The sequence below is a fragment of the Drosophila sulfurigaster genome, chromosome 3 (genome assembly GCF_023558435.1).
Source record: "Drosophila sulfurigaster albostrigata strain 15112-1811.04 chromosome 3, ASM2355843v2, whole genome shotgun sequence".
Classification (NCBI taxonomy): domain Eukaryota; kingdom Metazoa; phylum Arthropoda; class Insecta; order Diptera; family Drosophilidae; genus Drosophila; species Drosophila sulfurigaster.
This window is the reverse complement of record NC_084883.1, coordinates 51,370,656-51,386,571: the sequence shown is the minus strand read 5'-3', so window position 1 is coordinate 51,386,571 and position 15,916 is coordinate 51,370,656. Positions and strand designations below refer to the sequence as shown.

General features: G+C 39.1%; 2 protein-coding genes across 2 annotated transcripts in view; one reads left to right on the top strand and one right to left on the bottom strand.

The window, feature by feature from the left end:
• Positions 1-27: 27 nt before the first annotated feature.
• On the top strand, positions 28-6,419 carry LOC133842485 (protein lethal(3)malignant blood neoplasm 1). Its single transcript, XM_062275580.1, has 5 exons — positions 28-298; positions 373-472; positions 3,101-3,253; positions 3,327-5,681; positions 5,780-6,419. Exons 1-5 carry the CDS (start codon positions 266-268, stop codon positions 6,322-6,324), a joined length of 3,186 nt encoding a protein of 1,061 aa, XP_062131564.1. The 5' UTR covers positions 28-265; the 3' UTR covers positions 6,325-6,419.
• A 1,036-nt stretch (positions 6,420-7,455) lies between these two features.
• The window catches only part of LOC133842484 (DNA-binding protein D-ETS-3), a 35,362-nt gene continuing 26,901 nt past the window's right edge, over positions 7,456-15,916 (bottom strand). The window contains 3 exon segments of the mRNA XM_062275579.1: positions 7,456-8,519; positions 9,205-9,413; positions 12,264-12,453. Coding sequence (XP_062131563.1) covers positions 7,636-8,519; positions 9,205-9,413; positions 12,264-12,453 — 1,283 coding nt within the window. The 3' untranslated portion in view covers positions 7,456-7,635.

Genomic DNA, 15,916 nt, shown 5'->3' with positions numbered 1-15,916 from the left:
TTCTTAAGTTTGTCAATTCGTCGTCGAACACCGTGGGGAGTGTTTCAACGTCGCTTGCTCTGCACTAAGCGAATTCTGCCGAGAGACGCGTCGCCTTCTGCCACGAATTTGTCAACAACTTAATGATAATCAGCCAAACGTTTAAGCGATAACTTGATCAATTAATCCGAAAAGAACATTGATAAATCTTAATCAATTAAAAAAAGGAAAAAAGTGTGAATACTCATCGATTAATCAATTAACAAAAGAATTAAATAACGCAAAAATGAAGCAAACTTTTTTGGCAGCTTGTTGTATTGTAAGTGTGTGTGTGTGTGAGTGTGTTTGTGCTTATGTGTTAAGTGATTTAATTATTGTGCATTCTTTTCAAAGCTACTGGCCGTGCTGTGTCGCAACAGTCTGAGCGCAACTGTTCGTCCTTATAAATTTGGATTTACCATCGAGGAGCAGCAACATCGCGCAGAGCAACGAGGTGAGCGAAGGTCATCGAATTGATGCAGTTTACTCTGCGAACTGACACTAATGATGGCATTACTTGATATTACTTGTTATTACGCGTAATTGATTGACACCGAAACCGATATATGCAAATTGAGATGCGTCATTATTGTCATCGTCGCATCTCCATCTCCATCTCCAACGCCAGCTGCCACTTGCGACTAAAATGCAAACGTGCAACAAACACACACAATGCGACGAAAACGACAAAAAAGGCAACAACTTTTGAACTTTTGTCCATTGCATTGCATTGCGAAGATGCAACGCAACTAAATATTTTCGCTTGTGCAATGCCGCACAATACGAGTTTGCAATTTTAATTGCAAGTGCAACTGACACCTGATGTGCAGCAGGTCATCAATTGGAATGCCTCAGCTTCGTTCTACGATTAACTAATAAAATCGCATAACACATTGCCATCTCCCTGCGGCAACAATAGACACACTTTATGCTTGAATTATCAATACCATAGAAAACAGAAAGAACTCTTGCGATTTGCATAACACGTAGAGAACGTTCTACTAGACAATGTTGTGTCTTATTTATGGATTTGCTTCATTTCAATACCAATGCGAAACAGGCAACTTTTCAATATTTATAATTCCGTTTCGAATTTTACTTTGGATACTGATTCTGATTCTGATACCGAAATGCCAGAGTTCAATATACAAATTTTAAACATATTTAAATTGTGCAAATTGTATTGCAAATTATATGGGGTAACTTGTTGTGCAGATTCAAAAATTATATATGCACAATAAATACACAAATCCATATCATAAATTATTATTATATTAGTAGATGAAATTTTTAAACGTCTGGCAGAAACTATAAATAGTGTGATGTGTATTAGTTTAGAGTGCTTTTTCTGCGAAACACTTTCCATAAATCAAAATAGTTTCTAAAGTTTTTTTTTTTGCATATTCAAAAAGTTTTCCAAATTTCGCTTTAATCTGTTGAGTTCCAGTTTAGCTCCAAACAAGAAATGTTTGCTTCTTCTTCTTTCTTATGCATATTTACATCACAATAAATTCTAATCGTGCAAAATGATAAACCAGAATATTTGAAATATATTCGTACTCCCTAATTTTACGATTATGGACATGCATATTATATTATAGGCATGTCTCGAGTGCTATAATTTAGCCCAAAACAAGTATGAAAGTAAATGTCGCACGTGCTCGACTGTGAGATTCTTGGCAGCCATATCTGGAGCATGTAATTTATTAAATTTCATTAAATGAAGACAGTCAGCTGGAGCAGGATAAATCGATTGGGAATTTTTTTTACTGATCACGATTATAAACTCGTTAATCCGATTAATAATATTCATCTGCGTGCTACTTGTCGATAGCCATAAATTTATTATACTCACTCAATTATTGCGTTCCAGATAACAAGGATTGTTATAAAACCAGCTTAACGGTGCAATTGAAGCTGTATTTAACCCTCTACAATTATTTGTTAAATAATTTCAATAATATTTTGAATCTTTGAATTCCAAAAGTAACAAAAATTTTAAGGGAGCCAAGAACTAGGGTACTCAAAATATTTATGCAAAATGTGAATTTTATGAACGGATTTCTTAATGGTCAACTTGATTAACAAGGTCGTAAAAAATATGGAAGATACAAACTTTTATGAACAGCATAAATTTTAATATTCAAAGTTCTACAACAATATAATGAAATTTCTGAAAATATTTTCAAATTGAACTCTGTAGTGTTTCACCTCCTAGAACAGTAGCCTTCAAGCTGCCATAATCAAAACAAAATTCAAGTTCGACCTCAACTACAATCTGTATATGGAATAATGAATCTTTTAAGTATAGTGCATTCGACCTTGACTAAAGAGTTAATAATAGAAATAGCTGCACTTGAGAATATGCGAAATTGTAGTCTGAAAACATAACTTAAAGATGATAAAAGGCATAAATTATTGATTGTTTTCATTGTTAAGCAATTTAATGGTTATGGTTATGGTTATGGCGAATGATAAAACATTTAAAGCCACTATAATCAGGTATTGTTGCTATTGTAGTATTTATGCACAAATAATCGACATTAAAATACATCCAAACTAAGCTCAACGATAAGAACGTCGATAAGTCTATGAAAACTCGTTTAAGTGACGTGCAGAACCAGAAAGTTAGAACATCACAAATTTGTAGATGGACAACAGGTGTCATCTGGTGGGTGGCAGAAGCAGGATGTAGACACAGTTCATCGTATACTACACATAAGTCTTGCCCTGGACAATCCAAGTATGAGAGAAGCCATTGACCAAAAAAAGCGTAACATAAAATATGCGCATGCGTAGGCAAAAAAAAAAAACAGCCACAACACAAAACTGTTGACGATTGTCATTATCGATACAGTTTATTAGATGCTTATCTTTATGAACGGGCTGAGAAACGGACGGACGGACAGACAGACAGTCCCTGTTTGTCTGGTTTGGTTTAGGCAAACTCGCAGTAAAAATATAAATAAATTCAAACATGAAAATGTAAAGAATGAACAAGCTGAATTAAGCTCTGATTTAACATTCGGATATTCATAACGAAAGTGAGACAGTATGAACTAATCTCTTCTCTCTCTTTCAGATGAGATGGGCATTGTTATGGGCGAATTTGGTTTTATCACCGCCGATGGACGTTACCATGTTACGGTTTATGCCACCGACGAAAATGGCAAATTTCGCATTATTTCCATGAAGAGTTTTCCCTACGTAGCTCCTCCTGGCAAGCCCAGCACAAGTAAGTTCCTATTTATATTATTTATCCCGTTTTCACTACAAGATTGCTCTCTCTCTCTCTCTCTCTCACTCAGCTGTCGCCACAACGACGCGTGCTCCGCCGCCAAAGCAAAGTTTTGCTGGAGCTGCCTGCTCCGGCTGCTTCCTAACCAATAATGCACCAGCAGCAGCAGCTACTTCATCACCTGCTCAGCCAGCTCAGCGTCCAGCTCAGCATCACAAGACTGAGATACGTCCGCTGTCGCTGCCGCTAGCACCAGAAACGATTACAGATCCAAGTAAGTTGCCCCTTGTCTACCAGAAGCAGGCCTTTAAGCTGGCCCAACTGGCTGTCAGCCAGATCACAGAAAAGATGAACGCTCTGCTACAAGGCCAAGCTCAAGGAGGTCAGACTCAGAGCGCAGTCCCGACGACCCCAGCTAGCCAAGCCTCACTTCCCAGCGTTTCACTTACTAAGGCGCCAGTTCTGGCCGTGGGTTTACCACAGGGTCCGCCAAAAGGACAGACTCCAGTGACCCAAGCTACCCAAGCTCAGTCCTCAGCTAGCCAGACTCCGAAGACTCCAGTAGGCCAAGCTCAAGTGACTTCAACAGTTAAACCTCAAGTTACTTCAACTGCAAAGCCTCAAGCAATTTCAACCTCAACGGTTCAGTCTCAGGTGCTCCCAGCTAGCAAACCTTCAGTAACCTCAACTTACCTTGCTCCAAAAATTCCAGCGGAGCAAGCTACAGTGACTCCAGCTGGTCCGCCTCTTGTAACTGCAGCTGGCCAAGCTCAAGTGTCTCTAGCTGTCCAGACATCCAGTCTACCTCTGGGCTTGTTAGCTCCTGCTCCAGCACGGGGTCCTGTTAGGATAACTTCCACTGGTGAGGTGCAGGGACAGCTGCCTGACAAGCCTTTGGGAGTCTCTCAAGCAGCCGATCAAACCTACGTTGACCGTGGCGTCAATGTGGCGCTGCCCTTCCAGCAGTCCATAGCGCATTCAATTGATGCTGCGCTGGCAGAAAGTCAAACGCACAAACAAATTGCACCCAGTCCACATAAACAACCACAAGCACAAGCACAACCACAGCAGCACACACAACAGCAACAAGCACACACTACACCCACACAAAACAAGTTGAAACCCGGCAGTGCAACTCCTCAACCTTTGCACATTCAGCTTAATCCCAGCACGTTCCCGACCAACACTGTTTCTAAGCCTCAGGAAGTACAAAAGGTGACTATTGATCTGTCTAAGACTCAGCAAATTACGCCTGCCCCAACTGGACCAAAGGATCTGCAGAGTCATAGCTTCGGCACTTCTGTGAATCAAGGAATCCAGCAGCAAGCTCAGATTAAGCCCACCACTTTCGATATCCAGCAGCCACCCAAGGAACCAAAGGAGCCGAAACCGGCTTACCAACCACTGAATACGCACCTCAATCCGAGCACATTCCAAACACATCAGCCACCCAAGGTGGTTGAAAAGGTGAGCATTGACTTGGCGCAAGCTCCGAAGATTCCTCCAGCAACAACAGGACCAAAGGATCTACAAAGTCACGCCTTCGGCACACCTGTTAAAGTGGCTCCTGTCTCGCCAAAGCCATCACAACAATTGCACCAAAACGTCAAACCTCAGCAAGCAGTTTACCAGCCACTGAATACGCAGCTCAACCCCAGTTCCTTCCAGATCCTGCAGCCACCCAAGGAAGTGAAAAAGGTTAGCATTGACTTGGCGCAAGCGCTGAAGGTAACTCCAGCGACAACTGGGCCAAAGGATCTGCAGAGTCATGAATTTGGAGTCACAACTAAGCCTCCAAGTTCCCAGGCAACATACCAGAAACCGAACAGTGCCCCAACAGCGCAGAAACCATCCTTGAATCTGAATGTGCTGAGTGCTCCTTTAGTTTCCAACAACCGTGAGCAGCTGAATAAGCAAGTCTCTGGAACACCAACAAAGCCGAAGCAGACTTCTCAACAAAGCACACACACGTTACTATCCCAATTAGCGGCTTCTAAGCCGCTAACGAAGGATAATGTGGAGAAAGCCATGAAGCAAGTAGTGTTGCCCTTGACCAACAAGATCAAACAGAGTGCCCAATCTCAGCACAAAGAGAAGGCGACGCCCACACATCATGCCACAGCTGCTACACCATCGCAATTTGATGCCGCCTTTGCAGCTGCTGATCGCCTGAATAGAGTTGTTGTAGACAAAATGCAGAAAGTGGCGCTGCCAGCGTCACAAATCATTCCCAAGCTTGTGGCGAATCAAAAACACAACACACCACAGAAACAAACCGCACAGCACAAAGTCACCTCACAAAAACCCAACACACTGCAGCAAACTGTTATTCCGCTGCCTGCAGCAACGGCTAACAAATTTGTAGCTCCACACACGCATGCAACACCAGAACACACACACGCTGCCAGCGAGATCCGACCAATAAGTAAGCTAAGCAGCTGATCCATAATTACATTCAGCTTAAAGTTTTTAAGCACTCAGTACTTAAATTAATTACCATACTAATTACATTTCTTCACACAGGCACGCCGGCTATCGGAGCAGTTGGCAACGCGGCTGCTAGCAACAATGGCTTAGCGCAGCCAGCAACCAATGCACAAAACTCACCCGCTAATGGTCAGTCTCCCGCAAATTCTCCAAGCTTAGCAGCGACAGCAACCAAAGCGGGAACCGGTTCGACCGGTTTACCTGTTAAGCAGTCAGCCCTAGCGGTGACAACAACTCAATCGGGTAGCGGTTCTTCACCGTTTGCCAAACAGCCAGCGTTGACTTCAACCCAAACCGGATCGAGCCAAACGGGTGAAGCGGGAGATTTGTACAAATTCAAATATCTACTGGACTACAACGGTCATGAGGAAACCGGTAGTAGGAATGGTGACAAAGAAGGCAATTACTTTGCAATCGGCGAGGATTCTGTGCTACGTACCATTGAGTACATTGCCAACGAGTTCGGCTACCAGCCGCGCATAAGCTGGCGTAGATTGGATGCAAGCGAAATCGCTAATTTACCAACAGAGAATTCCCTGAAGCATTACGAGTTCAAGTGGTTCAACAAGCCATCGGAATAGTTGAGGCACAAATATATATTAAGGTAAAATAAAAATATGTAATATCTGGTGTAAATAACAATAAACATTGAGGAGTACAAAAAAATACGAGAGTGAGAATTGTTCTTGAATCGGGTTTTATTTTTGTTGAAATTATTCACTTAAATCAACTTAATTATTAGAGGGGGGACACAATGTGGGCGTGTGGGTTGGTTATTTGTATTATTCCTTAGGTATTTTGTAAAGTTACATTCAGAATTTAAAAATTGTTTACATTTAGATTTAGCATAAAGTTGCATATCTCAATTACACATACAATTAAAATTACACACATTGATTTATTTGTGTTAAATTTGCGCTTAAAATTTATCAATATTTTTTATACACACAGAGTTTTTAATTTTATGCTTTTTAAGATATTTGGTTTTTTAATATACGATGTAATTGTTTTTTTTTTTTTTATTTATATGTAATTCGGTTGTTTCAAAAATATTCAAGAGTTTTAACTGTACAATCAACTATCACAGTCAACCATATCGAACTGATAAATAAATCATTCTGGTTTATGAATTTGCAAATAATACAAGAAAATTAAATAAGAAATTCAACAAAGAATACTCGACTAGAAAATACGCTGTAATGAACAGCAAAGAGTAGAGGAGAAGCGTCTCTGGAGTCGCTGAGATCAAAGCGCTTTTAATATTGGAATTGAAATGATGAATCGAATTTTGTGCTGGGAAACTCATCTGGAAAATGGAAATAGAATTATGTATACTTAATTCAATATATATTTATTTACAGGTCGCTGACAACAAACACTAAAGAGTTCTCTATAGAGTAAATTGAAGCGAAAACTTTCGACTTTTATCTGCTTATCAATTTAATTATACATTTTGCTTAGAAATATTTTCTATGGTTTTGTATTGATTTTATTTTGGTTTTTTAAGAATTACTTGAGAAATCGAATGACTCACTTTCTATTAACAAGTGGCAAAATGCTAACAACAATTCAAAATGCCGCAATATATATTCGTACATAGATTTATGAGACTACACATAGAGCGAGTGTTTTGTTGAATATATTTTTGGGATGCCCCGAAAAATTGTTAATTGGAAAACTATTTTTGTTTGCTTCTCATATGTATGATAAATACGCATTCATTCACACACTCATACACACTCACTCACACTCACACCTAGATGTATGCTTTGTTGGGGGGTTGTTGTTGTTCTTCTTCTTTTGGGAATGGTTCTTTCGCTAGTGGCTACGAGTAAAATCCGTCTACAGTTGCTGCATTTTGTTTGCTGGTGGTTTTGGTTACAGTTTTACAGTTACAATAAAAACGTCGCTTGATCTCCGCCGCCCTTCATGTCCAGATAGTCATAGAAGGAACGCTCAGTGCCATGTCCGCTGACACTCGCTGACACATAATTGCCACCATGATGACCCGGAGGATATGGCAATCCAGTGCTGCTTCCACTGCCACTGTCCAGCGTTGAGTCACCAGCAACGGCGCCGGCGGGCGTTGCTGCTGGAGGGGGCGGACCACCGCCAATGCTCAAGCCGAACTTCTCCAAGTGGCATCATTTGAGCAGCGACGGCAGACTGCTGTTCATCAGGCGATTGCCGACGACCAGCGAGTTGAGCGTCGAATTGCCGCCGCCCACACCAACGCCCACGCCCACCCCGACACCAACGCCCACACCCACGCCCATGCCCATGCCGGGCACACCGAGGCCAAAGCTGGCGCCGGCATGCGTCGGTGCCGTTGTCAATGTGGCCGTATTGAGATTGAGATTGTTGCTCACACTGCTCACCGCATCCGCATTGCTGGCAACGTGTGTGTGGGCTCCTCCATTAAGATTACTGCTATTGCTGTTGCTGGTGGTTGCGGTGTTGCTACTCCCTCCATTACTGCCTCCTCCAATGCTTCCTCCACCACCACCACCGCCTCCTCCTCCTCCGCTGCTGTTGGTGGTGGTGGTGCCAAAGCCGCTCATAATGCCAGCACCGCTGGGTACGCCAACGCTAACTGCGCTGCCACCGCTGGCGCTGGCATTGCTCTCATATTATGATGGTCATGCGTAGTGAGGATAGGAGCTGAGGTGCGGCGCCACATGCGATGGCGTCACATGGCTCATCGAGTGCGGCTGATACAGATTCGTGGCCGGACTGCCCCAGTTGCCCCACGAAGCGGCCGTTGGAAAGATGGAAGCTGCGAAGAGAACGAAATAAATTAAATACAAGTAATAAAGCTACAGTCGAGCACACTCGACCATTTTGAAAGAATACAAAATGTTGCGGTATTATTCTCAAAATATACCAAAAATACTACAAAAAAGACTAAAAATATACCAAAATGTATATTTGGTATATCGATATAGTACCGCATTGAAAATATACCATAGACGGCACAATATACCAGATTGTCAGCCAAAGCAACTAAGATCCCTACATAGTAAATAGGTGTTTTTGCCCATACAAAAGTATTTATTTAATAACTTCCACAATTTTTATTTGATCCCAAATTAAAGAAATCACAACTACTATATTTATTATTGTATATACCAAAATTTGCGACTCTAGCTTTAAAATTACGCTTGTTATTCGACTTTTGTTAATTTGCGGGGGGCGGAAGTGGGCGTGGCAAAAATTGAAAACAAACTTGATCTGCGTGCAAACATAACAAATGCTGTCGAAAAATTATAACCCTATCTCTTATAAACTCTCAGATCTAGATGTTTATACGGACCGACGGACAGACAGACAGACGGACATGGTTAGATCGTCTCGGCTGTTGACTCTTACTTTATAGTGTCGGAGATGCCTCCTTCTACCTGATACATACATTTCCTGCCGGTACAAAGTTATAATAATTCATAGATTAAGTCTTTGCTCACCTGAGGAAGAAGTCATGCCATGATGTGGACTCATAAACGAACTGAGCTTCGCGCTGTGATGATATGGCGTCATGAACAGGTCGCTCTGATACTTGTAGGTGGGATCACTGGCCGCCGGCTGTGTGGCCGCTGCTAGGCCTTGAAAATCAAATTTATACGCATAGCGTTTGCCATGCACCTTGGTCATGATGTTCTTGTCATAGTAGTATCTGCAAATAAATAAATGCCATGGGCTGGATGAGTAAATGTCGCCGTTAAGTCTCAAGGGGAGTAACCATCTGACCATGGGAAATGCAAACAAAAGTTGCTGCTGCCGGACACAGTGAATAAATAATTACAAAATAATGCGCGCTTTATGCGTTTTAAGTTAATTTGCTGACATTAAGCGATTTTAGTGCTAGACACCCCTGACATGGCCTCAAACCAACTCCATTCCCCATCCCTTCCCTCTCTACAGTCTTTCGCCCTGGCAATTAAATGGCAACGCCTTGCGCATAAACTCAAATAGAAATTTGTGGCACAGCGCAAAACCAAATTGCTTGGGCAGCCAGCCAACAACAGTCAAACAATCGAGCAGTAGACGAGGGCAAGGAGTTGACGAGGGGACAGGCAGGCAGTCGGATTGTCAGACTCTTGGGGTCCTCTCTAAGACCCGTGACCAAGACAGACGATGGCCTGATATTTTATTTGCTTTTCTTTGCTTGCTCTTCTGGGTACATAGAAAGATTCATTAGCTTTGCACTATGGGAAAACTAAACAATCAAATTTGCGAAATTTCAAACTGAAAACCAATAAAGTAGAACATTAAATTTCAAGAAATTCTGAGTAATCTAGAAATATAAATAGTTTAAATAAATATTAAATATTAAATAAATACATTTTAAGTATGTTCGCAACATTAAATATATTAATAATCAAAAATAAAATGAGTTTAAGACTAAAGTTTAAATTTGAATTACCAATTTTTTAAATATAAAAAACGTTTTTGATTATGGGTATATAGAAAGATATATTAGCTTTACACTATGCGAAAACTAATAAAGCAAATTTGAGAAATTCCTATCTGAGACTTCGCCTTTAGCTAATGAAGTATAATATAAAATTTGAAGAAATTTAAAAAGATATTAACAGCTTTGAATACTAAACATTCATTTTAGGAGCTTCTAAGAAAAGGCATTAAAATTTTATCCCATCTGAAATGATTGCTTAAGCTAAAAAAATAGAACACAAAATTGCAAGTATTTTAAATTAAAATATACAGCTTTAAGTAATATATTTATATTTAAGTAATTATATTGTATTTATTAGACCTAAGACCTATATTTACATTAGGAAATCATTTGAATAAATTGAAAAACTGTACAATACAATTTGCGAAAATTCATTTTGAAAATAAAATTTCAAGAAAATGATTTCAAAATAAAATAGTAATTAAATTTTATTAAGTTTCAATTTTAATTAAATTTACAAAGAAATAATACTGGTTGTCAACAAAACATTATAATTAAGCATTTTCTTTTGCATAGAATGTGAAATGCGCTGCTCTTGAAAAAAATGATTTAAATAAATTACGAAACCGGCGAAGCGAGTGCGTTTCAAGCGAATGCTTTAATGCAAATTGGCATAATAATGCATTCCGTTACGTTTGGATATTTTTGTTGTTATATTTTTTGCGCAATCTTTTTGTGTACAATCGGCCATAAATTATGCCAATTAATGGCATAAATTAAAAGCAGCAGCAGAAAAAAATTAAGAGAGAGTGCGAGAGAGAGAGACAATGGGCAATGCAATTTGAAGGGAATGCAATGAGCTCCATGGAGCAAACAATCAAAACCAATCAATGACTGATGATGGACGCGGGACAAAGCACACAATCAGCGAAGCAAACAGCAGCAGCAAAAAAGGATTAAAGTAAAACCCATTTACACATGTGTGTGTGTGTATCTGTGTGTGTGTGTCTTCCGAGTGGCCAACAAAAGGGCAGCTGGCTGTGAATAAACAAGGCAAATGAAGCATTAAAGCACTTGTCCTTGTTGTCTTTATGTGGCGAGGACTTACATGGCTGCTGTGTTTTAATTCACACCCAAACAGACTCACACACACGCACACATACGTACACACATACATGTATAGAGCAGTGCAAACAAATGTGTAGCATACTTTTGAGAGCTCACATTTCTTTTGCACACATGAAAGCAGAGATGACTGAGACTGCGTTCAATTGAGTTGAAATGTGTAAGGAGGAGGAAAAAAAACATAAAAATATATTCAGAGCAACAGACAGATAGGCAGACAGAGAGACAGACGGGCAGAGGACGTGTTGACGCTTCCGCACATCAAAAAAAGGCTTTTCCTTTTGCTTTGCTTTGTTGTTGCTCAAGCTGTGCGCTTTATCCAACACTTTTTACATTTATTTACATGTTGATTGTGTGTCTATCGCAAATTGGCTGCCAGGATTCTTCCACTTGAATTGTCAGCTTCTCCTTCATTGGCATTGGCACTCATTGGCCGCCTGATTGCAAGTGACAGTTTCAAGGAGCAATCCCCTCCTGCCAAAGGGTTGACAATTCTTTTTGTGTACTGTTTGGTGCTGTGTGTGCTTAACAAATTGACCGTCGCACAAATACTTAGTTCTGCATATGTTTCTGGCAACTTTTGAGCAAACAAAAACACACAACAACAAACCTTGAACATCTACTGAAATCACATTCAGCTGGACATACAGCAATTAGATTGCAAAACGAGATTTATTGGATTTATGATTAGGTTACGAAAACAATTTCTTATTGAATTTCTTTGCTCTGCCACGCCCACAAGATAAACGCTCACTTATGTCGTATTTTTTTCCCAATAAAATCTGCCATTTTTTCGTTGATTTTGCGGCACAATTGTCATCAAAGCGGCTAATCAGCGACGAATCTATCGATTGATGAGCAGCATTAGAGCAAATTGCACACATGGCAGCATTTTTTTTATTTTCTGCACCAGATCCTAGACTAATTAGCAGCACTTGAGCGAACAAAACAACCCCGACAACAATATAAAATCGTTTAACTTACCTTAAGGCGCGACTCAGTTTATCGTAGTTCATGTTCGGCTTCGATTTGCGTTCGCCCCAGCGACGAGCAACTTCATCGGGATCGGTTAGCTTGAACTCGCCGTTGGTTCCCTCCCAGGTAATGCAGCTGGCATTGTTGGAGTCCGACAGCAGCTCGAGCAGGAATTGCCACAATTGTATCTGACCAGAGCCTGAAATGACGAAATATATTTGGTTTATGCTTTATGACTTTTTGGCACTCAAATTGAAATAGAAATAATATAGTATAGAATATATATATAAATGGCATTTAATGGTAGTATTTTGCCTGCCTAAATGTCCGTCAAAAGAGCATATCCTTTAGTTTAGTCCTTTTGCTGCTGGACACCATCAACCAGCAAGCATAAAATTAACTTTGACTGCTTTTGCTTTTTGCTGGATGTGGCACAAAGTAAGCATTTTGTGGCATGCAAAAGTGCCATAAAGCATTTCCGACACGCCGCTGGGTTCCCTCCTCTACACTCGAAGAAGGAGGGATCATACTGTGCTGTGCCAGCTTGAGCTTGAGCTTGAGTTTGAGTTTGAGGGTTGCCGATATTTATGTTATACAACAATTCGATAAATTTGTGTGCGCTCCCCTTGCAGCTGTTTTTTTTTGTAGCACTTGCAACTTGGCATTACAACTAAGTCAAAAGCACCGGATATGATATAGCATGCTGAAGAAAATTTAAGACAACAACTAGAACTGTGTCACTATCTAGAGTAGTTAGTTCGGGTCAGAAGATAAGCAGACATTGGGGTATACAAATAATGCTCATTAACTAAACTGTTTTAAGGAAATTTGAGACCAGCATTACAACTGTGTAACTCTAACTAACATATATATTCTAGATTTTAGAGTAATAAGATTGGGTTAAAAGAGGTTCTGCTCGAATTACGTATTTAAATTTTGCAGTTTTTAAAAATTAATGTGTGCTCTGATTTCCTAAAAAAAAGTATTTTATTTCCGAATATTTAATTTTCTTTATGAAAATTAAAGAAAAATTATAGCATAAATAATGCTTATTAGCAAATAGGAAATCTGACTGAAAAGCCTTACTATCATATTTAAATTTTGCTTCTTATAAAACCGTATATAATTGTTGGTTGTCTAAGAAAATGAATTAACGAATTATCAAATACTCAAATTTGTATTTTAAAATGATAAATGTCTTGACTATAATGATGAATTGAAAGTATTTTCTACGAACTTAAAATTTGTTTATTAGTTTGTGATCTACAAAATGTGATAGTAATACAAATTTGATTACCCATTGAAGTGAAGTTTTTTGTATTGCTTTATGTAATGTAATGTAATTCTATATTAAAATAATAAGACATCTCGAACTTTAAGCACAATTTTTGAGTGTGGGCTATTCCTTAACATCATAATATGGAAGATAAAATCTGAGAAACTAAATAATTCAATACAAATTTGTAAAGTATTTTTTTAAGGTAATTGTAAGTGCTTACATTTGAATTAACGTTAAATTTGGCAATTAATCTTTTGCTATTGAACACTTGACTTTCCTCAGAGCAACATATAAATTCGAATAAAATAGTATACTATGTTTGGTTTGCTTGTCAGTCTCCGGTTTCATAAATAGCACATTAGCTTGTAAAAGGACATCGCTTGTGTGTTCTTTTGACTTAATGGCATGTCAATTGTTTTGCCACGCCTTTTGATGATGAGCGTCGTCCGTCTCCGTCCCCAACTCCGAATCCGACTGCGACTGCGACTCGGAGTGAAGTTATCATTCATCCTTGTCATCGTCGTGTTGGCACTTAACACATTCTCTTGGCCATGATTTGCAATTAACGCAATATTCATGACGTTCTCACACATGAGCAATCCTCGTCCTGGTGGCCAGGACACCACCGCCGCTAGCAAACAGTGAAAGCCAACTTAACGTTAACTTCCCAGGGCCGTTGCCGTTGCCTTTGCCTTTTGCTGTCAGTTTTCATCCCTCGTTGGAAAACCCTTCCCCTTTCTATTCTTTCACTTTGTGTGTGTCCTTTTTTAGTGTGTGTTGCGTTTGCGCTGCTTTCGCTTGACAGCAAACAGAACAACGAAGAGAGAGAGAGAGAGAGACTTTGTCCTGGGGCACGGCCTAATTGCCAAATGATTAAGCGATTTATGATGTCTGCAATGAATGCGTGCCGAATCCCTGACACACACACACACACACACACAGTCACACAATACACAATAATAATAATTTTGTAAATGTTTTAACACGCACAAAAGAAAATCGCAAGTATGCGCGACGACATTTGAATTTTGATTGTGGCAACTCAAAAGGTCAACCGAAGATGCAGACGATAAATGAAATGCTTGAACAATTCTATAAATATTATTGAAAGTTAACTCAACTAAAACCCATAAATAAACTGCTTGTATGGTGTCTGCAAAACTTTGTAATACTTTTTGCCAGCAAGACACTTGTATAATAAATGGAATACTGACAAAGAACGAATTAGCTTTGAGAGAGTGAGCAACATTAGGAATAAAATAGAATAGTCAACCAACGATTGGCTACTTTTTTTTACATATTGTGTTTTTGCATTTAATATTTAAGGTGCTTTTAAGTTTGAGTATCACATTGTAATATACCTAAATTTAAAATAAACTTGAATCAATAACAAATGAACAATTTATATTTTTCATAATTTAAATTCAACATTAACTTATTATATTTTTGTTTTATTTTCAATTTAAATTTAAGAAGGAATGATTTTAGCTCGACATTGTTTCTTATAGGTTCAATTTTGATATATTTGCATTTAACCAACTTCCAGGTCTTCCAAATCTGATCATTTAATTTAAAGTACTTTTTATAAGCTATTAATCTTACATTGAGATATTTGCTCTGGGTTCGATTTTGTTATATTTGCATTCTTTAAAAAATAATGTATTTTTGAATAACCGGTCTATAATTATTCTAGAATTCTGATCTTCTTTAATTGAGTATGCGTCTTCAGAGTTTAACTTTAAGACTTTAACATTCTAGAAAGAAGAATATATCAAATATAGCACATTAAGAATTTGGCATAATCAAATCATGACTCAAAAAGTTATTTTTAATTTAAGCACGTTTTTTTCGCAAATTTTTGCCGCTTTCAATTACTTGTCTTTGACGTTTGGAGCACCTCTAAGAAATGTTAATTAAATAAGTTGGTTGAGCAAAATTAAAGGCGGAAAAAAGTAGCTAAAGTACTGGGAGTAATTAGCTAAAGCAGAAGGGACTTTTCTTTTACACAATTTGCTTTGATGTCGCCGACTGAGGCTGCACTTAGGGCAGCACCTTTTTTAATTATAAACAAGTCTTTTATTTTTAGTTTTTTTCGTTGGTGGCAATTATGTCACGACTCGCAGACCCAACAGCTAGTTGTAGTTGTAGTTTTCATTTGAGTTTCAGAGTTGCTTTATGTTGTATTCTTACACTCTTTTGGCGTTGCATGCACAAGTTGCAGCTGTGTCTGAGCGCACATGCAAATGAGGCAAGAGGCACGTATTGCGCTTGCAGGCCGAGACCGGACTTGGCTAACAAAGCGGTTCCGTGTCCAAAGGAAGCCATAATTAATCAAAAACAGCATTTTTGCCACCCAAAAAGCGAAAGCGCACACTGTGTGTAT

Excerpts from the sequence above, each read along its gene's own strand:
- LOC133842485 (XM_062275580.1), top strand. The coding sequence starts at position 266 with ATGAAGCAAACTTTTTTGGCAGCTTGTTGTATT. Across the intron at positions 299-372 it reads TTTTGGCAGCTTGTTGTATT|CTACTGGCCGTGCTGTGTCG; the intron begins GTAAGTGTGTGT and ends TTCTTTTCAAAG. Across the intron at positions 473-3,100 it reads ACATCGCGCAGAGCAACGAG|ATGAGATGGGCATTGTTATG; the intron begins GTGAGCGAAGGT and ends TCTCTCTTTCAG.